The sequence below is a fragment of the Solanum verrucosum genome, unplaced genomic scaffold (assembly GCF_900185275.1).
Source record: "Solanum verrucosum unplaced genomic scaffold, falcon-dt-bn FXZP01000072.1, whole genome shotgun sequence".
Classification (NCBI taxonomy): Eukaryota; Viridiplantae; Streptophyta; class Magnoliopsida; order Solanales; family Solanaceae; genus Solanum; species Solanum verrucosum.
In genome coordinates, this window is record NW_026020208.1 from 1629112 (window position 1) to 1652700 (window position 23589).

The 23589-nt window shown below is 32.0% G+C and overlaps 3 protein-coding genes and 1 pseudogene across 3 annotated transcripts; 3 read left to right on the plus strand and 1 right to left on the minus strand.

Annotated features, from left to right (window-relative positions):
• The first annotated feature begins 6188 nt into the window (after positions 1–6188).
• On the plus strand, positions 6189–8458 carry LOC125830262 (S-type anion channel SLAH1-like). The gene is made up of 2 exons (XM_049509476.1): positions 6189–7058; positions 8195–8458. The coding sequence occupies exons 1-2, from the start codon at positions 6189–6191 to the stop codon at positions 8456–8458; spliced, it is 1134 nt and encodes a 377-aa protein (XP_049365433.1).
• A 4384-nt stretch (positions 8459–12842) lies between these two features.
• LOC125830179 (cytochrome b561 and DOMON domain-containing protein At5g35735-like) lies at positions 12843–15012 on the plus strand (annotated as a pseudogene).
• Positions 15013–16279: 1267 nt separating this feature from the next.
• Positions 16280–17241, plus strand: LOC125830272 (NDR1/HIN1-like protein 26). The gene has a single exon (XM_049509487.1). The coding sequence runs from the start codon at positions 16487–16489 to the stop codon at positions 17168–17170; it is 684 nt and encodes a 227-aa protein (XP_049365444.1). The 5' UTR covers positions 16280–16486; the 3' UTR covers positions 17171–17241.
• On the minus strand, positions 16535–22640 carry LOC125830267 (probable UDP-3-O-acylglucosamine N-acyltransferase 2, mitochondrial). Its single transcript, XM_049509482.1, has 11 exons — positions 22454–22640; positions 21455–21704; positions 21060–21136; positions 20540–20589; positions 19898–19962; positions 19763–19814; positions 19622–19692; positions 19386–19452; positions 18147–18218; positions 17989–18041; positions 16535–16760 (listed from the first exon to the last, which is right to left on the minus strand). Exons 1-11 carry the CDS (start codon positions 22638–22640, stop codon positions 16733–16735), a joined length of 972 nt encoding a protein of 323 aa, XP_049365439.1. The 3' UTR covers positions 16535–16732.
• Between the last annotated feature and the right edge of the window lie 949 nt (positions 22641–23589).

Here is a 23589-nt window from a genome sequence, read left to right on the forward strand (position 1 = left end):
TTTCCTCAAATTTAAGGAAAATGACTTCCCTTAAAAAATTAAGAAAAATATTTTCCGAAACTCTACTTCATCCTTCAATAGTTTTTTCTTACCCTAACCCATACCCCGAACCTGATCCTCCCCATTCAAAAAAAAAAAATTAAAAATTTTAAATTATTTTATTTTTTAAATTTCGAATATATTTTTATCCCTACCCCCAAACCAACCCCCAGTCCAAAAAAATTAAAATTATTTTTGAAAACTATCAATTTTTTTACCTCACCCAACCCCTATCCCCTTCCCCCCCTCCACACACACACAAAAAAAAATTGTTTAGGAAAAATATTTCAATTTTTTTTACAATTTCAGTTTTTACTCCACCCCATACCCCTCCCCTAGTCAATTTTTTTTAAAGAAATTGTTTTTGAAAAATATTTCAAATTTATTTATTTTTTCTTTTTTTATTCCACCCCCAACCCAGGCCACCCCGTCAATTTCAAAAAAAAATAATATATTTTTAAAAAATATTTCAAATTTAAATTTTCTTGCATATTTTATGCCACCCCACCCCTAACCCCCACCCAGGCCACCCCATAAAAAAAAATTTAAAAAGAAAAATTTGAAAAATATTTCAAATTTACAAAAAAAACATTTTTACGCCACCTCCACCCCTACCCCACCCATGCCACCCCCGTCAATTATTTTTTTAAAAAAAATTGTTTTTGGAAAATATTTCAATTTTTTTTAAAAAAAAACTTTTTACGCCAATACCCCCCCTCCCCCGGCACTCCACCAGGCCACCCCCGTCAATTTATTTTTAAAACTTCTATGCAAAAAATAAAAGATATTTTCTGTAAAATGTTTTTCATTCACCAACCAAACATTAAAAAATATTTTCTACGAATCAACAAAAAATGAGAAAATAAGTTAGAAATTAATCCACTTGATTTCCAAGAAAACATTTTTCACGAAAAACATTTTCCGTCATGCCAAAAACACCCTAAGTTAATGTACACATAATTATTTGTTAGTACTACATTTGTTTATCATCCCACTATTTGGGGCTAATAAAGTTGCTAGACTAATTGTTTGATCCTTGATATCACCTAGGGTCATATATTATACTTTCACCATAACTTGAAGAAAGAAAATTAATTAATTAATTTTGGGGGTGGGGGTTAAGAAAATGAATCAAAAAACATAACAAAGTTGAGTAATTTCTTAATGCTTTTAATGGTTTGACTTAAAAAAAAAAGAGCTACAAAGTGAAAATGCTTTTTGTGAAATACGTCAATAGTCACTTGCATTTGATCCATAAGTAAATAATTACAATGTTTTATTGGAGAAATTAATTCAACCTCAATAGTAGGAGTTAGCATAAATACAACAATTACCAACCCAAACCAGAATTTATATTGTACGAAAAATTTTAAGTTCGATATTTGATATTTACTTTTAATTATTTATTATCAAAAATTAAAATTGAATTTTAAAATTATCGAATTAAATATCGAACATTCAACTTCAAATAAATTATTTAACATATATATGAGTAGAATTAACAAGTGATTGGGATATATATCTTAATTGACTTGTACATCAAAATCATAATGTTAAGATTTGATAGTGAAAATCCAATCAGCTTTATATGTAATTTTCGAAAAGATAATTGTTCGATGAATTATGAACATATTTTGTCAAAATTTTTTTTTCCTTCCATACATAATTATCGAATTACCATATCAAAATTTATATCAAAATTTAATTTCTCATACCAAAGCAAACTTTGAAAATTCAATATTTAATATTTCAATTACCTATTACCAAAACCAAAAATTTAAAAGTATCAAAAACCCCCCACCCAACCACCACCACCACACACAAAAGTGACTCAAGATGTACAATTAGTGGTTGCTCACTTAGAGAGGATGCCAAAAGTAAATTATGCAAGATTAAACAATACATTGCCACTTGTTTTTAGCATGTACTACACAATATTAAACAATTAGAGAAATAGTTTTAAGGGAACTAAAGTAAGATTATCAATTCTCATAAAGATTAATTATATCTTTTTTTTTTGTTCTTAATTTTATCATCACAATTAAAGTGTGATCTTGTTTGGTCTTTAACATGGGAGTCTAGCAGATTTCCAATGAGCTACAAGTGTAGATTAGCTAGTGAGTACTACTAAGTGAAGATTGATTAATTACTTAAGGTTTGATAATTAAGTTAAGGTATTAGTGGCTATTTATAATAATAGGAATGTTGCACATATGATAGGTTAAAATATTTATATTCGATAGTTAAATAAAAATATTTATTATTTTGTATAATTAATGTATATTTTATATGTATCACACATTAATATATATAACAAATATATATTTGCTAACTATTATTTTGATGGACGACTATTTGCACTAATTCCTCTAAAATATAATTAAGTACCTAATCATGTCTTTTGCTCACATGCAGTCGCTTAAATAAATAAGAAAGAGTAAATATTAGGTTTAGCAAACATAAAAAATCATATTTGTATACTATAGCTATAGTTTGTATAATTGCGTTCCATAGCAAACTTTATGTTTGCTATGACTATTAATCTGTATATTTTGGTATACATATACATGAAAAATATGTAGTTGGGTCTATTTGTATATTTCAGTATACAAATGGGTCATGCATTTGTATATTTCGGTATACAAATGGGATGACAAAAAACATGGAATGTTTGCTGCGAATTACAAATAAAAGAAACTATGACTATAACATTTATTTTGAATTAATAGTTTATTATTTCATACAATTTTCCCAATAAAAAATCTTGAATAAAAGAATATCTTTATCCTTCTATTGATAGTTTATTAGGGTAGTGAGTGAACTATTCTAGGACACTATAAATCCCTTTTGAGACTCTTATATTGTTGGGTGTGTGAACAAAGTTCATGTAATTATGATATATTCTGTGAAATCTCATAAAGTGAGATTCGAAAGAATATAGTATACGCAGACCTTATTACTACGTCGTATAGGTAGAGACGTTGTTTTCGAAAAGACCCCCGGTTCAAGTGTATCAAACTCAAGTAAAAGAAGAAGAAAACACTGGAGAAAGCATAGTGGTTTAAAAGAAAAGTAATGTAAAGTTTACAAGAGAGAAACAATAACAACAAAATAATATGATAATCGAAAAGCAATAAACAACATATGACAAGAACTATAAGGGCACGACTAGTCCTATGATAGACACTAAACCTTCACATGCAATACAATACTCCACTAGCCTTCTACCCTAATACACTCGCCCTCGACTCCTTCTTCTCTAAAGTCATGTCCTCGATAATATGAAGTTGTGCCATGTCGTATCTAATCACCTCTATCCCCAATACTTTTTCGGCCTACCCCTACCCTTTCGTGTATCTCTACTTACAACCTCTCACACCTCCTCACAGAGGCATCTAGACACCTCCTCTGCACATGTTCAAACCATCTCAATTTTGCTTCCCTCATCTTGTCCACCACAAACCCCACTCCTACCTTCCCTCCAATAACCTCATTCCTAATCTTGTCACCCCTAGTATGTCCACACATCTATCTCTACATCCTCATCTCTGCAATATGCATCTTCTAAACATGTGAGTTTTTGACTGACCAGCACTCCATCCCATATAAGAAGGACGATCTAACCACTAGTTTGTAACAAAATATACGCTAATAGTTGAAAATAAATGTATTTTATTTATAAGATGTTGGATACTCATAATGACTTTGTGAGGTCTTTTGAAGGAAATTGAGCAGGCTTGACTCAACACGAATAATATATATTACACCCTATTAAGAGTGTCTTTGGGTTATTTAACCAAACATATGCTCTGACAAGTTTCTCAGATTATCTCATCTTTTAAGTAATATATATACTCCACACACTATAAAATGGTTAAAAAAGAAGATGTACAAAGTCATATTAGTACATTCAATTAGAGAATTATATTGTTATAATTCTTATTTATTTTTTCCATTTTCAAGACTTCCATAATAACCTTTCTAGGTTTATTCAAAAACTAACATAACCATGTAGTGCAAAGCTAAGAGTCTCCAAAACCAAACAATTATATGCTTTAGTTGAGTTCATGCATGTATACATAAAATAGTAACATAATATACATATTATAGTTTTGCCCCATCTTTCTTTTAGTACACCTTTTAAATATTTGTACCTAATTCAAGTTGTGTTGTATAATATTGTTAAAACGACAACGTTGTGGCTGATCGAGAAGCATAAAAACATAATCAATTTGACATAATTAAAGAAGACCATACAATTGGGTTAAAGATTTAAACTATGTAATAAGAACAATTATATTATGGATTTGTGTCAACACTTATAATGAATTTATAGTATTAATTACATTTTAATTCTTCTGTTAATGCAAAAAATTAGGCTAAGTATGAGGTGGTTGAGCACCTTTTCGTCTTATATTATATAGGACAAGAGGTTAAAAAGTTCTTTCTTTTTACCTTCTTTTGTGGTTCATTTTGCTTTTCTTTTTCCTTTTGTTTGGGATGGGGTGGGCAGTGGCGGAGTCAGGATTTTTAATAAGGGGATTCAAAATTTGAGAAGTAAATACACGAACTAGTGGAAGGGGATTTAACATCTATTATACAAATCTAAAAAATAATTTTAACCATATATAAATAGTAATATTTTCTGCCGAAGGGGGTTCGGATGAACCCCTAAGTATATGCTGCCTCCGCCCCTGGGGTGGGGTGGAGGTGGAGGTGTCATTATAAGTCTTTAAGAAAGGCATATTGATGTCAAAAGAGTTTTAATTTACATATCATGTTAACAGAAGGGATAAATATGCATCATTTATTAGACGATGATAGAAATATATATGCATCACTTTTTAAAATAAGAGGTATATCAATTTTAAATCGCAAAATTGAGGGATATATTTTGGTAATTTTACACAAATTCATAGTGTTAAGAGTTAATTACATCATATCCCTACTCTTTTCCAAATTACAAATATCCCTTAAAATTTAAGGACTTCAGATACATCACCAAACATCCTGATACATCGCCTCCCGGTTTCGGATACATCACTCAACGTCCGATACCTCACATCCCGATACATCACCTTTGTTAATACAAGACACACCTATCTCGATACATCGCTTCCCGATACATTAACTTTATTGATACAAGATATACCTGCTTTGATACATCGCGTCCTGATACATTGTGTAAGAGTAATGTATCTAAAAATATGAATTTTTATAAAATTTTCAAATAGTAGAGAATTTTAGAGAATATGATCAAATAAGTTGTGTATTTAAGTATTTTTCCATTTATTTGTCCTATGTCTAAATGATTTCTAGACTCTATACTAGATATGAATAGTTCAAATCTATAAAAAACAAAGTAATTTTAAGACAATTATAATAAAAGCATTTAATGGACCAATTCTTTTTTATATATAAAAATATTAATTTGTAATTTAAAAGATAGCTACATTTAAATCTCATAAAACCATTAATTGGTTAACAAGATGGAAAGCAATGTTTTATATTAAGTTAAACTACATTAATAGTGTAAAGAAAATTTATACCATGCAATATGTATAACTTCAATCTTTATAATAAAATAAAATGCACGATAATACAACGAAGTGACCTAACAAATTAAAGGATGTTTACTTTATATCCCCATGAATGATCCTGACTGATCACACACTACATCTTGCTTTACTAATTTAATTTTACTAATCTTGGATTATATGAGTGCACTTTTAATCTCCAAGTCATTTATACATATCATCGGAGTTAGAATTTTTATTAAGGGGATTTAAAATATATAAAAAGATAAATACACAAGAAATAAAAGGAATTCAATATCTACTCTATATACATAAAAATTATAATTTTGACCTTATATATATAATGTAATTTTTTGACGAATCAAAGAAGGTAACGACATAGCCACATGTAATGCAGAGTGGACAGTTAAACACCCTTTTTCAAAAAATTATACTATAGGTCAAAAATTATTTTTCATACATATATATTAAATTTTGAACACTTTTCACTTCACCACTGGATGAACCCCTTACAATAACCTGGCTCTTATATATAGCCCTAAATAAGCATTACAAATGTAGACCATATTCTCCTACAATAGTCAATTTGGTATTTTACATAACACTTTTTCAATGGGGGAACAAGTTTTTGAATCAACAATCAAAGTCACAATAAGTGATGATGATGAAAATATTATTCATGACTCTACTAAAGATCATGTTACCAAGAAATCAATTTCTTCTAATATTTCCCTATTGACTAAACTTCATGCAGGCTATTTTAGAATTAGCCTTTCTCTAGGTGGTCAAACTTTGTTATGGAAAGTACTAACTCAACATTTGGACAAATCACAAACACTTCAACACAAATTTCATTCACTCCCTTCAACTACTTTCCTCTTACTATGGTGGATATCACTTTGTACACTTATGTTACTCTCTTTTCTTTACATCTTAAGGTGCATTTTTCACTTCAAGTTAGTGAAGTCTGAGTTTTTGCATCCTATTGGTGTTAATTACCTCTTTGCACCATGGATTTCATGGCTTTTATTGCTTCAATCAGTACCATTCACAATCCCAAATCTTGATTCTTGTCAATTTCTATGGTGGATATTCGTCGTACCTGTGATGATTCTTGATGTGAAAATTTATGGACAATGGTTCACTACTGAAAAGAGGTTTTTGTCAATGGTTGCAAATCCAACAAGCCAACTTTCTGTTTTGGGAAATTTGGTTGGTTCTTGGATAGCTAGTAAAATGGAATGGAAAGAGAGTGCAATTTGCATATTTACACTTGGATTAACACACTATTTAGTTGTGTTTATAACACTTTATCAACGATTATCGGGTAGTAATCGTCTTCCTGCCATGCTTAGACCTTCATTTTTCTTGTTTGTGGCTGCACCTAGCATGGCTAGCTTAGCATGGGCTTCTATTTCTGGGGATTTTGATATGCCATGCAGGATGCTCTTTTTTCTTTCACTATTTCTCTTCACATCTTTGGTAAGTCTTTTTTCTTTACTACCTTCAATTAAATATACTATATATATGCATTATACTACTCTCAGGGTCGTTTGGTAGGATGTATTAGAGAATCTAATATATGCATTAATTGTTTGGTAGGATTTTCACACTGTGTATATATATATGATGTATGACTAATAGATGGTTTAATGGTAGAACTGTTTGTAATACACTTAACCAAATAGTGGACAAGAAATAATCTCAGCATAATTAATTTTAATCCAACTTTACTTATACACACTATTCAGTATTATACTCATATAATCTATCAAATGACCTTAAGGCCCATATCTAGTAGTCTTGATCCCACTGTATATTCTCTTTACATAATACTTAATACTCCAACTGTTTTAATTTGTGTGAACCTATTTGACTATTTTTTTATTTTTTTTTTTTTCCGTGGTTTCCGGGCGTCGCTTTGCGAACCCGACTAGCTGTACCCACCGGGTCCCGCTGTTTCAAGGCGGGTCCACCACGGTTAGTTCCACGGGGCCCTGGAGACGCGGCCGGTTTGTAATGCCTCCAGTGGCCCTGCTGGGGCTCGAACCGGCGACCTGAAGGACTTTGTCCCAGGCCTTTACCAGCTGAGCTACCCCTCAGGGTTATGAACCTATTTGACTAGATAGAGTTTAAGAAAAAAAAGATTTTTGAAACTAATAGTATTAAACATGTCATAGTATTCACGTGGCTATAAAATTGTTGAAAGTTACGGTGTTAAATATGCATGTCATAACTTTTATGTGGGTATAAACGCTTCTCATTAAGAATCAAATGAGAAGTTTATGTTAAATTATTTCCAAGTTTAGAAACCAATAATTATTTTTGGAATATAGGGTCACATATATAAACCATAGACATCTATATGTGATTAGAGGCGCAGATCCACAATATAACATGTGGGTTTACATGAACTCAGTAATTTTTTTCTCCATTAAATATCTATAAATATTTAATTGTGAACTCAATATATGCACTAACTTAAGTTCGTTATAGAAACGCATATATATTGACATCGCTTATGAAAAATTCTACGTACACCCTATATATAATAATATGTCACACTTACCATAGACATCTATCTAATAACTTTCTTGTTTTTGTCATGATTTAATTAGATTTGTAGGCCAACTCTATTCAAGAAATCAATGAGAAAGTTCAATGTTGCATGGTGGGCTTACTCATTTCCCCTAACATTCCTTGCCTTAGCTTCTGCACAATATGCACATCAAGTGGAAGGTCATGTTGCTAATGGGCTAATGTTGCTTCTATCTGCCCTCTCTGTTCTTGTTTTTGTTGGCTTGACAGTCTCCACAGCACTCAATCTTGACATGCTCTTGAGTGATCATGATAGATATTTAAACTTCACTAAAAGCACTTAATTATATCTATATATATTTCTATATTTCAAAGTAGTTGAGGGTCTATCGGAGACAAGCTTTCCACATTTTAAGGTAGGAGTAAGGCATGCGTACACACTTTCCTCGATCTTCAGATCTTATTTGTGGGATTACACCGGGCTTGTTTTGTTGTTATAATTATTATGATTATGTCTAGTGCTAATATTCCTAATGTGATAATTTCTAATGCTTTGAGGACTCCTGTTACTAATATAGAAGTGTGTCAATCTTTTTCGAACGAACTACTATGAAAATACTATCACATAAACGTGCTTTTTTCCATAATAACTTACATTTTAAGATTAAATGATCACACATTTAAATATAGTATCGGACTAATTAAATACTTCAATTGAATTTGAGTCTCACCACAACATATTATCAAAGATAATTTTAATGTGATCAACTCATGAAAAAGAAATAAAAACATAAATAGAAATATTGAGATATGATTAAATAAAAATGTAATGAATCAAATGGATCACATAAATCAATAGGAAATATAAAATGTCTAATACCTTCTTAGGGTCAACATGATTCTTCACTCGATCTTTTATTTTTATGGATTAAAAAATAGAAAGTCATTTTTATTTGAATTAAAAGAAAGTCAATAACATTAGAACAAATAATGGAGAAATATCTAAAAGATTTTTAAGCTAGTGCTATAGGTACTGTAAAGAGCAATAATTTTATTAATAGAATGAGAAAATCAACAACAGACTACTTTAACTTATTACACAATCAATAAATTAATTAATCTTTCGAGTGGAATACTAATGAATCAAAGTATTATTGTTTTTTGTATCTTTTAAAAAATATTATTCGGTGTCCAGTACTTGCATGTGGCCCAACTAACTAGGATTCACGTCACGTAAGACACGTTAAAGGAAGAATCATTATCTATCAGGATTTTTTCTCATTCACAGGGCTCGAGGGATACTGTCCATCCCACTACAACCCTCGATGATATTAATTAGCATAGCTACACATTCCATAGGCACAAGAACTTCCTTCTTGACACTTGTTGTTGCAACCCCCACAATGTCTCTTATTAAACAAAGTATTGACACATTGTCCTTTACAACAAGTTTCATTATACTTACATTTATTCCCACAAAATCCACAATTTTGTTTGTTCATCAACACATTTACACACGTTTTGTTGCAACAAAATGGGCCTGGGCTATCCTTGGCCCAACATATCATAGGGTTCTTATTGCATGTCATTTGTGTAAACATATCTTTGATTTTTAACTTGTGATCATCATCATAAGATGGTATTTGTGGTTGAAAATGACCAATTCTTGGAAGAGGTAATGTTGGATTATTGTAATGAGGTTCATTGAATGAAAATGATGTTGTAATTGGTATGGCTAATGCCATAATTATGGCTAAAATTAAAAGGAATTTCATGATTTTATGGCTATTTGTGAAAGGATGAGAAAATTATGAAATGAGAGAGATGAAAGGGTGGATACTTTAGAAGGAAGAAATTAAAGAGTATATATAGGGAGAAATTAATTAAGTTGAATTTAACTTGGAGGAGTTTTGACTTTTGTTTTGCAAGTGGAGTGGTCTATATTCACAACTAATTAATTAGACGTAAATTCAAATAATTAACCTAAATTAGGTGCTTTAACACAATATCATTTGTTCTAATTAAGTCTTATCTCTTCGCCCTATATATCATCTATAATATATAAACAGAACTCTTAACTTGGCTTCAGCCAACAATTATGACCTTTAAATTTAGATGTGCACAAGTAGACACTTAAATTTGTATAAATTTGAACAAATAGATACATTCGTCCTACATGAAAAATTTATGTCCTACATGGCATCCAACGTGTATTATGCTACGTAGGACACATGTTTTTACTTGTTCAATTTAATACAAGTTTAAGTGCCTACTTGTGCACACCCAAAGTTGGAGGACATATATGTCAGTTGAAGTCAAGTTAAAAAACATATTTATGTATTATGCCAAAAAGTCTATCATCTACTTATTTTGTTTTATTTTATACGAGGTATCACTCTTTGACTAAATACAAAATTAAGGGGAAAAACAAACTTCACATTTATATACCTAAAGTACTCCTAAGTTACAACTTGAGCTCTCAAAGATGCAACCATGACATTTTTATGACAGTAAGAACGTGTTATTAAGAGAATTTTAAAAAAAAATAATGGTAGATGAAGAAACAAGTCACTATTAGGGAGAAAAATTGCATTTGAAGCTAACTAATTAATGGGAATATAACCTATTGGAACAATCGATTTACAACTAATGTATAAATTTCATCAACATAATAATGACCAAACAACTTCAATTTTAATGGCCCTGAGAATTTTTCTTTTTTAGTTTTCAGAATAATTAGTTTTCCCTTTATTTCAAAATCAGTGTTTAATCATGAAAATTTCAAATCTTGTTGCCAAAATTTAGGCAGATGTTCAATTAATAACCAATTAACTGAATTACTATAAAAATTCAGAAAGTTTTTGCTAAGAAAGTGTTTATTTGTTCAATTTTAACTCTCTATGTCCAAGAATAGTTGTTCGCTATACTATTTTGGGATGACCAACAATATTTGTCCAATTTATGAAATCAATGGATAATTTTACACTTATTTTCTAATTTACCCTTATCATTAATTATATTCATATCTTTATTACATTTTTCATGAAGACATTGTATTTATTATATTCAAAGGGTAATATAGTTGGTTTGGAGGGTGGTTATCCACACAGATGATCCGGGATCGATCCCCCCTCAATGCCTTCTGAGTCGAGCCTGTTGCATAGGGCATACCTAGTGTTTTTACATTCCCTGTGTGGTTTGCAGGCTATTACATAGTGGAGAGTTTATCTAGTGCGCACAAAATGGTCACCACAGAGTGCTCACCCGAAGGATCTTAGCCAACGCCTCAAAACGGTCCGAAAATGGAATAAGGAGTCCGAAGTGGGTAGAGGTTGTAGCGGCTGCGGGTTATCCTGGGGTTCCAAAAAAATGGTAATATAGTAAAATTACTCTTCTATTTATATTAAAGTGTGCAAAGTCAATAGTGTACAAGTATTGTTGGACAAAGGGAATACAAATTTAAATGTCTACTTATGCACATTTTAAGTCAGAGGGTATAGATGTCAACTGAAGTCAAGTTAAATGACGCTTTATGTATTATGTCATTCAAATTTGGTCTTAGCTGATAAATAAACAATCTAATATTGACTTATCCTCAACTCATCATATCAATTGAACACTCTAACTTACAAAATGATCATTTAAACACCTCTACGAGACATAGTAAAAACAAATTGAATTGTTTAAAATATTATCAATCAAATTAAAATATCTAAATATACATTTTTAAAATTCCTCGTAAAAACAAATTGAATTGTTTAAAATATTATCAATCTAATTAAAATATCTAAATATACATTTTCAAAATTCAAATACTTACGTATTAGCTAAAATTAAATTTAACTGTCTATTTATATATTGGGTCTAAATTAAACAATGACTTTAGTCCATGGAACTTCAAAAGTGGTGTAGAAAATGACAGAAAGATGCTGAAGCTTAGAATAAAATCATAGTATAAAGTTTTTGACAGATTTGACGCTACTGTCATAAGTAAAGAATATATTCCGACCAAAAAAAAAAGTATAGTTCGGCGCTAAACATATATTGTCGCCTCTACGTGACACACTTTTCTTTTTTTAACGATCCACAATTGAGGTTTAGAGAGCGTAAGATATATATATATATATATATTTTTATTACTAATGGAGATAGACTTTCCTTTTTATGTAAATTTATATAAAAAGGAAGACATAATTATTTCAAAAAATAAAATTTATACTTCTTAATTTATTTTTAATCAGATGATTTATTGTTATACAAACATTTATAACTTATTTTAAGCCACAAGTTTTTTAAAAAAAAAACCAAAATCAACTCCTATTCATACAATATCACATAAATTGGAATACCAATTTCCGCAATTTTGACATGCATTATTTAATGAAAATTGTGTTTCTTCGATTATCACACTATTTTATTGTCATTATTGTTTCTTTCTTGTAGACCTTCCAATGTTTTTCTTATTAACTGTTAATATGCTTTATTCATTGTTTTCTTCTTCTACTTGAGTTTGATGCACTTGTGCCGAGGGTCTTTCGAAAACAATCTCTCTACCTTCACGAAATAGTGATAAGGCTTGCATAAGCTCTACCTTTATCAAACCCCACTTAGTAAATTTCATTGAATACATTATTATTGTTATTTAACGAAAATTATTAGAGTAAAATAAAGTACGAATATACAAAAAGTTAGATTTCTGGAAGTTATAAATACAAGTTGTTGTTTTTCATGTCTTGGACTTTAACTTTCTGTGTACATCCAATATATTCCATATACACAATATTATAATTATTATTAGCATGAGTTTCATAATTCTTTGTACTATGATTTTTTTCTTAGACTTAACATATGCTCACTCTAATTCCAATTTGATCAAAAGGAAGGCTATTTTTGTTCATGAAAATCTTTATTCCCATGGTGGCCACCACAAACATCATCACAATTCTCTTGATAGATCAAATGATACACAAGTGAATACATATTTCAAGTCATGGTATTTTAGACCTACACATGAACATCATCATCCTCGACTTCGAGTTGTAAGAACCTCGTTTCTCGAACCTTTTTTTTTTTTAAATTCTGCAGAGGCGGATTCAAGATTTTAATTTTAGAGAGTCGGAGTTCAATCTTTATGATGTTACCGCTAAACCAATTGCATGTTTCTACGTAAGTGACACCTCTCACTGATTGTCTCTTCTCCACCCTAACACATTCCACCTCCATACCACCCCCAATAGCGCGTATCATAAGTGAATCTAGGATTTGAAGTTTATGCGTTTCAATAACGACCTTGAGTTAATGTATTAAGTTGATTTCTTAATAAGAAAACAAAAGGTTGAGCAAAAACTATTGGGTTCACGTGAACACATAGCTATAAGTTGGCTAGATCCACCCTTGACCCCCCACAACTCAAGTTCTCGTATAGTGTTTACCTAGATTATACACAAATATCTCTGGAACAATATTTTCTTCTTATATACGTCAAACACAAAAAAAAAAATCTTATTTTCCAGAAAAATATTTTTCGTCGTACCAAACATACCCTATGTCATAAATAACCTCATTTCTTACATCTTATGATAGGTACATGGGGTTGTAAACATTTTTGGATGGGGAATCCTCTTACCTATAGGTGTAATAATTGCAAGATATTACAAAAGACATCCATTAAAATGTGAGGAATGGTATTCACTTCATGTACTTTCAAAAGTAGCAGGATTTGTTTTGGGCACAATTGGATGGGGTCTTGGCATGTCAATGATGAAAAATTCACCCAAAGATCAACACGCTATGATGAGTACTCATGGAATTATTGGCACCATAATCTTCACTTTCACTACTATCCAAGTAAGATACAAATAGTACTCTTTGATTTGATTTAATTTTTAGAGACGAATTCAGAATATAAATTTAGCTTGCGCGCTAGTTCATCATGTACCACTTAATATATACGCATGTATATTTTATGTTTTTCTTGTTACGAATATACATATGTATGTACTTTGAATTTAAGATATGTACATTTATATTATTGTTTATATATTGCACAACCTCTACTTCTACTACAATAAAAAACAAAACATTTATTGTTGCATAAATATTTAATTGTAATTGAATTAATGTTATTGCATCTAGAGTCGCTAAAGTCTTTAGTGACATTTATATAGAGTGTTGGTTATAGATATCCATATTTATTATTGTTGTTGAATATAATATAGCGATAATTATATTGTTGTCGCTAAATCCTTTATTTGTTGGAGTGTTCTATTAAACATTTGTATATCATTTGTATATAGACATATTCAACTTAATAAAACAGTTGAAGAATTAATCTATATACATATACTTAGTTTGACATGATAATAAGTTTAAGAAATAAAGAAAAACTTTAAAATTTGAAACACACCATGACATTTGTGAGGTTGCAAGACTTCACTAGTCACTACCAATAAGAACAAAGAAATTGGGATTAGCTACGACTTTGTTGCTAATTTGTCGCGAAATAGCTCGTAGCTAACAATTTTTTTTTATAATCGATTACTCATCCATCTCTAAATAGAACTAGTGATGGTTGTTGTTGTTGTTGTTGTTGTTTAATTAGCTATAAAATTTATCCGTAACTAATATCATTTGTGTGATCAATCATTTTTAGGTTTTGGCGATATGTTTGCAGCCAGATGAAGAAAATGTATACAGGAAATATTGGGTGATATACCATAATATTTTAGGTTATGCTTTGTTAATTCTAACAATTGTAAATATATTTCAAGGAATTGAGAAGGAAGAATCAAGTCATAGATGGAAATGGTCATATGTTGTAATTGTAAGTGTTTTGGGATTGATTGCTCTTGTTTTGGAACTTCTTCCATGTTTTAACATGATTAAAAATAAATTTTAGAGTAGTATTTAATTTTTGCCCTCAAATTTGACGGTCTTTCATTTTTGTACTTCAAGCACATTAAGTAAAACATTAAGTGGGAGAAAATATTCGGGACACCAAAATAACAAACAATTTTCGATCAAAATAAATTTATATTTCCATATCATAATATAACACAAGTTATGTCACTTAATTAATTCCTACAAAGTTTATGACGGTAGAGGCAAAAGTTCAGTTCAAAAGTCACAAGTTATGTGGTAAAAGACATAACTTAGTTCCTACATCACTTATGTTGATAGAGGCAAAACTTTAGTTTCAGAACCCACAGTTATGTCATAAAAGACATAACTTCATTCCTTCAGAATTTGTGTCGAGCAAGAAAAAATTCTCTAAACTTATGTCAAGCGAATTAGCTACTAGACAACTTTAATCAAATAATTTAATTCTTATGTAACTAATGCCAGACGAGGCAAAGGTGATAGATAAAGATACTTTGGCCCACAATTTTTTTTAAATGACAAAAGTACCCCTGAAATCTCAAACTTTTTTTTCTACTAAATAAGGTGGAGGGTATTTTTGTAAATAAACAATTTCTTCTAAGAAATTATGCAATGCATATTATTTTTTAATACAACAAATCAAGCAGCCAATAAAAAATAATACAAAGATGATTAATCTCAACATAACTGATCCAAACATAAACTTACACATTAAATTTTTGAGATGCTTTACTTGAGCTAATGAACTAACGAAAATCTCTCCATCTTTATATGGTAGGAGTAAGATTTACGTACACTCTACTCACTTCAAACCCCATTTTTAGAATTATGATGAAATGGTGCTGTACACGTTATATATTTGGGGAAAATGAAAGGTATGGAGTTATGAGGAATTAAAATTAAGTTAGGGAGATCAAGATGTGTGAGTTAGGTAAGTGAATTTTTTTAATATGAAAAAGGAGAAAGAGAGAGCAAGAAAGCAAAAAAGAGAGCATGTTTAGGTATGAAACTCACAAAAAGTTAATAGTTTAGTAGGATTTTAACTTATTTAATCAAAAACTTAAACAAAGAGAAAAAGAAAAATTATATATATTCGACAAGTTTTTTTCTTAACCCCTCCTTAGGAGTTTCCACCTGTTTGCTCCCTTACTCGAACCCACGACCTTAAAGTTATAGGTAAAAATATGTTTTATCACCCGAGCAACCCCTCTGGTCATATTCAACAAGAATACTCTCTATGAGAAGGAATAAACATGTGTACAGAACAAAGTATACTTGCCCCTAACTTCAAGAATCCAATAACACTACTTCTCAAGAAAGTATATTTAATTATATACGAAGATCACATAACCAGTTCTTCTTTTGTTCTTTTCTTTCCTAAAAAGTTCTCAACAATACTATGACATCCAAAGATTTGCATTATATAATAATGTACTCTAAAAACTGTTCATGATCAACCACAATTCCATTCACTTGAAAAAACAAACAAAAAAATGCAGCATTCTAGGCCAGAATTACCAGTTAATCGTCGCGATCAAGATCGCCCTGTAAGTCGACACCATAGTGCTAGCTACTATGCCCACTGGGTTAAAGAAAGTTTAACCACAAGAGTGTCAAAGCTCATATGTTCTATATTCTTAGGCCTTCTTGCAATTGTTGGACTCATCACATTCATTTTATGGCTAAGTCTTCGTCCCCATCGTCCACATATTTTCCTCAATGACTTCTCTATTCCTGCTTTAGGCCACGGAGATGGTGGTGGTGGACCTGAAAATGCACACATAAGCTTCAGAGTTACAGCAAGGAATTCAAATCAAGGTATTGGAATCTACTATGATGCAAGTCAAGTGACGGTGTATTATCGAGAAAAGAGCGTTGGAGGGTACCAAGTGTCGACAACACTCTATCAACAGCCTAAGAATAGCACCCTGTTTGCTAGTACGCTTAGTGGGTCATCATTGACATTGACAGAGTCACAGTGGAAGCAAATGCTGCATGATCGGTCGAGGGGGGCAGTAATTTTTCGTGTTGAATTAGTTTCGACTATAAGATTTAAGATTTCGTCGTGGAGCAGTAAACACCATAGGTTTCATGCTAATTGTCCCGCTGGACTAGGACAAGATGGCAAGCTGTTGCCTATTTATATAGACAAGAGGTGTTCTTTTTATTTCTATTGATGAATTAGGAAGGGGAACATTTATTTATGATATTTTCCATTTGTTGTCCTATTCTTATCACAACAATAACATACCTAGTGTAATCCCACAAGTGGGTCTAATTAGGGTAATGTGTATGCACACCTTACTGATTCTAATAGACCATAGAAGGTAGAGTGGTTGTTTCCGATAGACCCTTGTTGTCCTATTCTTGTTGATTTTTCATTTTTAGGCTTGTATTCGACTACAAAATTGAAGTGCATTATTTCTGAACTAAAGAAATTCTGTTGAACCAACCAACAAAGAGATGATAAATAGCAGAGTAGACAACAACAAAGGAACACAAAAAGGTATTCTGTTTTTACATGCAACAAGGCCTTAAATAGAAGCTCAAAGTGTGTTTCGATTTGCTAGTTCTGTTCTTTGATAATCTCAGGGAGGTACTCAATAATCGTTAACTGACATTGAGAATATGACAGAAGCTATTGACAGATTCTAAATAGCCCAGTTAATTAACATCGGGCGTGCAGCATTAAGACTAATTTAAAGATATGAAATTACCTCTCGATCTAAACATAAGTTCTTTGCTTTCAAGGAGCATGTAATGTCATAAAGGCAAGAGGAACAACATGTTCAGGTACAAATTCATTTTCTAGTCTATGTCCAAGATAACGTTGCTCAGCAATAAATATGATCAAAAGAATGCAAGTGCTATGGAATCAATAGGTCCTCAGATGGTCCCACCAGGTGGAGGGTGAACATCAAATGACATGCATAGTCAAATAAATGTTCAAATCATGGATTTCTGTATAGGATTGGCATTCAAGCAGAATTCTTACTTCAAGATTTGACGATGTTTAGCAATTTGTCTTCGCCAATCACGTATAGGAATCTGCAGTTAGCCACAGCAATTATCAAACTATCATAAAGAAAAAACAAGTTCAGAATTTTTTCAGAAGAGACTAGATGACACCATGAACAACGGTAGAGTCCTTACAGCAGGAAAGCCACCATAATCTCCGGGCACACTAATATCCTTGGTGACGCAGCTATTAGCTGCTAACCTAACCTGTAGCATCAAAACACTATTATATAGTTTCATCGTTAATTATGTATACATACTATACATAATATCTTCAGAAAAGCCGCATAGAATGTTCATAATCAACAGAAAAAGTAGGTAGAATGCAGTGAGAAATTTAGTATCTAGATTCATGATAAATTAACCAAGTTGAACTACTTTATGGTTCACAGCATCCCTCAGTGTCTTGGAAAAGATTTTACAATAAAATAAAGTAATATCCTTTTAATAAAATAGAATCCTCCCATCACTACAAAGAAATTTCCTTGTTTCTACTTTTTGGTTTCTCCCAAAATGGTATCTGCTATCTTTGACGGAACCTTTCCCTCACAGATTAATTATTTTCTAATGTTAGTACTTCAAGAGGTATATGGAGCCTGCTTTTAATTCCTTAATGTCTAGTCTTTTTACTCAAAATTCCTATATCTCAAACCTATCGAAAAGTATCCTTTATCCCGAGTGAGAGGCACATAAACTAGGACAGATATACTGCCATTGGCAGTAGAAATAAAGAGATATACTGACTTCATGAACAGACAACATGCGACAGGAATCCCATAACCATCATAGAATGTACAATAACATTCTAGTTCTTTTTTGAAAAAGCGTAATAACATTCTGATTCTGATTTAGGCTAGAAGAAGGTAAGAGGATAATAGTATCATCATCCAACAAACTAAAATAAGTTCTATGACTACAGAATGTTACACATGTGGTTTACTCCAATTTCTTGTCTTTTATCCTACAATATCCGTTAGCTCAAGACACATACGGAAAAGGAGGACGAACTTGAGGCAAGAGAACATGTACACAAAAATGCAACTTTCTTTTAATTGTGACAATCAACTCATTCGTGACATTTCTGGCTTCTCAACTTTGTCCATTAAGATCAATACTAGGCAATGAATTAACATGATAATGTCAAGGTAAAGCATTGCCAAATAGAACTTGTGATGCATATAGTGGTAAGTGGTAACATATGATCTCTTCTTGCTTGGGGTAAAGTGTTCTAGCATTTCCATTTCCCCACGCAATATAATATAAAAAATCTATTAAACATAATTACATGTATGTTATGGAGTAATCATTCCACATAGAATGACACTAAATGGTGCTAGTCAAGGAACAGATCATTAGTTAAATAGAAAATTATACCTTCGAGGCAATGTTTACATGATCACGGATCCCAACTCTTCCTCCTAAAGTTACATAGTCACCTATACTAAGAAAACAGAAGGACGGATGTTTAGATTAATCTAAAATAAGAACAAATGTATATTCCTGAAAGTTAAAAGTTCACTGAACTAGAAAGTTAAATAAATTGCTGATCAAATCCAAAAAAGATGTTTACTTCCATTTTTTATCAAAGCAGGGTTAAAAAGGAAACATACGTCACTGATCCCGCAATCCCGACTTGTCCACAAATGAGGCAGCTTCTCCCAATCACTACATTGTGACCAATCTGTATTGTGAATCATAAGAACCGTCTCGAAACCGAGCATTTCGTCAAAACTTCAGAAGTAGGAAAGTACCTGAACTAAATTATCTATCTTTGTATGTTCTCCAACCACTGTATCCCTCCAACTGCATGGCCTCCGAATGAAGTGGCATATGATTAAGCTCAGAAACATTAGCAATAAAGAATTCAAAAACAGCATTGATCTCACCTGCCCCTATCGATACATGTATTTGCACCTATTTCTACATGGTTTTCTATTCTCGCCTTCAGGGTCTGCAGATGAAAGTAATAAAAAAAGATAAATAGGCTTGAAAGACTATAAAAGGCTGTAGCTCATAATACCTCAAGTATATGAAAAAACATTCAGTATAAGCTTATATAGTTAATCTGCTATCAACTTCTTTTAAAAGAGAATTAACTTTTATAGGTAGTTGGTCTGGCTTCAAACAACGAGAGACAGATCTAGGTTCGGACCAACTACTGTTAGCTCAAGCTCAGTCGGGCCTGATTTCATTGAGAGAAAAGTCAACCTTGAGCATAGGTCGAACAACAAAGTTAGGCTCAAGTACTTACTGAGATTTAGTGCAAACAATGAGCTATTAGCACAAACGATCATGGACCAAACTCGAGGACATGGGCTAAGATAACAATGAGGTTGAAATCGAGCACAAAAGTTGACACTACATGTGTGAAATATCTTTCTAAAATATAACACCAATCAACATAAAAATAAAGAATATTAAAATTATTTTCATTAAAATTCTAATAAAGCACATGTGCATGTAAAACATATGATTACAAGGATCACAGGTAGCAGTTATATCTCTTAGATTAATAGTATTTGACTAACTTGAGGCTTTTTCACCATATTTCCTTGCTCATCTACATAAAATCCAAAACCTGTTACAAGAAGAGAACTTTTTATTTAAATCCTGACACTAGAAGTAATATGTAAAACAAAAGTATGTCAGCGACAGGTAACCTGACACATGTACCAGAAAGAGAATAGTCTTGGTTTTCTTTTGGCATAATAGATAATTGTGCCCTTTAACTTGACTTCATCTAGTATCTATGCCCTCCAACTTTGGATGTGCACAAATAGACACTTAAACTTGTATAAAATTGAACAAGTAGACACATGCATCCTACATGGCCAATTTGTGTCCTATGTGGCATCCTATATGTATTATGCCATGTAGGACAGTGTGTCTACTTATTAATTTTATACAAGTTTAAGTGTCTATTTGTGCACATCCAAAGTTGGAGGGCATAGATACTAGCTGAGGCCAAGTTAAAGGGCATATTTATGTATTATGCCTTTTCTTTTTAATGAACTGAAACAGATAATTTCACATTAGATTCAGCCTTACCATCTTGACCAATGCAGACCCCACTGTGGATAGCGCAAAAGTCACCAACTATGCAATTAGCCAGTGCAACATTGTAGCTGAAGATAACTTGCGGATAATTCATCGACCAAAAGTCATTCATAAGAAATGGTGCAAAAAATAAATCAGGCTGCAAAAATAAGTACATGTGAGACTGCCAAGGGCCGAGAAAGTAAATGGATCATCTATCTTTTTTCGTAGAATTTATATCTAAGTTTTGTTTCCCCTCTACCGCACCCCACCCACCCTTTTCAATTCTAAACAGTTGGATTTCTTTCTTTAGGAGAATCCAACACAAAACTCAAACATCCAAACTAATTGAGAAAAGGCTTAAGGCTCAGGTAATTATCATGAAAGAAAGCCTGATGAGATTTTACCCTATTTTCGTTGATTGGCCTATTGTAACAGTAGGTCCAATGACTGCTCCGGAGCCAATGTGACAATCTGCACCCACTGCACATTCTGAATGTACTACAGCGCCAACTTCTACAAAGGCCGAGGGATCAATGAGGGCCGACTTGTGAAAAGTCCCACCGCCATTGCCCCATCTCCCGTAACCTTGTTGATCATCCTCACCACCATTCTCAAGTCTTGAATTCAAAGCACATTCAAGGTGCACTGTGGTACCTGATGGAACCAAGAAAATGTCATCTTGACAGCAAAATTACTTTTAAATGTTAAATCACCAACGAGCACTCAGAACATAAACTCATTTCATTCCGCAAGGGAAACAGAACAAAGCAGTATTCAACATATGATTGATGCACAAGATTATCCACAACCAACACTGCAACAACAACAACAACTATTACGCCTCAGTTTCAAGTCGGCTGTATGAATGAATATTCACTGTTCAATCCATAATCAATACTATGAAGGAAGACATTCTCCATGGAAAATGTCTAATCTTGAATATCACCTCTCGATCACTTCCCATAATTGCTTTTGTGTATAAGTAGGTAACATAGAATAATCATAATAAACGGACCGTAACAAATTAGGAGAGTGTTCTTATGATATTTCTGACTATAAAAGATTAATAAAAATGACCAAGTGTCCATCCAAGCAACTATTATAAAGTAAAAGCTAGGATTACTACAAAGGAAATCGACATTTCCCCTATAAGTCACCATACCCTTTCCCCCCTTTCCTTCAGGAGAAAACATTTTCAATAAAATCAACATACCCACATAAAAAGACAAAAACTTTTCTTCTATCCAAGCCTCAGTGGACAGAGTAACAGTACCAAACATATTGGTCATGAAAAAGAATAAACCCCACTTGAAAAAAACAACTAACAAAGTCTTTGTGGCATTTCCACAAACACCTGAGCTGCACAAATGCTCAAATGAAAACAACATAACCAACAAACTTACCCTGCTCAGTAGAACTGTGATTTGAAGCTCTTTGGCCTATAGAGAACCAATTGGAAGAAATAATTGCTGATACGAGTCTTGGGGCTGACAAATTTTCAATCTTTCTTGTTTGAGTTATGCTAAAAACCATTCTTGATACAGAGGAAAGTGTATGAATGGAAGCTAATCTTTTTAGGCGAAAAGCCATAATGTAAAGAAGCTAATGATGAGTTTAATCTTAATTTACCGGCAAATAAGTTTGTATTAGTCGAAGCAAGTCACAATTTTGCAATTAACACTTGCTTATAGGTGTTATAAGGGAATTATTATACTAATATATGATGCCTTATGAAATAATAGGTAAAAATGGTTTGGGCTTGGATTATTTGTACCAAAAACGTTTAGAATAATGAGCAAATAATATATATCTCACTACTAGTTATATGCCTTGACTTGAGTTTTCCAAATTTTTGTACCATAATTACTTGGTTAGATGCATCTATCTGGCTTATTTTTTATACGACTCAAATTAAGTACAATTTGTTCAAGATACATAACACTCAAGTGTGATTCAAATGCATCTGGATATACTAACTCTCTCGATCACCTGATCTCTTATCTCATTCGCCTCTATATCCTTTTCTATCCCGGCTATCTTTCTCTATATGTATTTGGTATTTCAGATGCATAGAGCTCGCCTCTTTTAGAGGGTGTTTGGATTGGCTTAAAAGTTGGTCAAACCTACTTTTAAGTCAGTTTTTGACTTCTGGAAGTGTTTGACTAGGTCAAGAATGACTTAAAATAAGTTTAAAATGACTTAAAAATAAGTCAAAAACCAAAAGTAGATCTCCCCCTACTTTTTATTTTTTTACTTAAAGGTCATTTCAGTTAGACTTTTTATTTTTTACTTAAAAGCTACTTTTTTTAAGTCAATCCAAATGGGCCCTGTCTATGTATTTGTATTTTAGAATGTATCTGGTATCAATATTATATGTATCTAGTGTGATTGTATGTATTTGGTATACACCAACTTTCTCAGTTGGCTCTCTTTTTATGTGTCTGTATTTTAGAATGTATCTTTGTATCTAGCAATTTTGATACACGTGTCTGACTTAAAATTTGAAAGAGTGATATATCTGACTTGAAATCTGATACAC

Excerpts from the sequence above, each read along its gene's own strand:
- LOC125830262 (XM_049509476.1), top strand. The coding sequence starts at position 6,189 with ATGGGGGAACAAGTTTTTGAATCAACAATCAAAGTCACAATAAGTGAT. Across the intron at positions 7,059-8,194 it reads TATTTCTCTTCACATCTTTG|ATTTGTAGGCCAACTCTATT; the intron begins GTAAGTCTTTTT and ends TGATTTAATTAG.
- LOC125830272 (XM_049509487.1), top strand. The coding sequence starts at position 16,487 with ATGCAGCATTCTAGGCCAGAATTACCAGTTAATCGTCGCGATCAAGAT.
- LOC125830267 (XM_049509482.1), bottom strand. The coding sequence starts at position 22,640 with ATGGCTTTTCGCCTAAAAAGATTAGCTTCCATTCATACACTTTCCTCT. Across the intron at positions 19,815-19,897 it reads ACATGTATCGATAGGGGCAG|TTGGAGGGATACAGTGGTTG; the intron begins GTGAGATCAATG and ends GAGGCCATGCAG. Across the intron at positions 19,693-19,762 it reads AGATAGATAATTTAGTTCAG|ATTGGTCACAATGTAGTGAT; the intron begins GTACTTTCCTAC and ends TTCACAATACAG.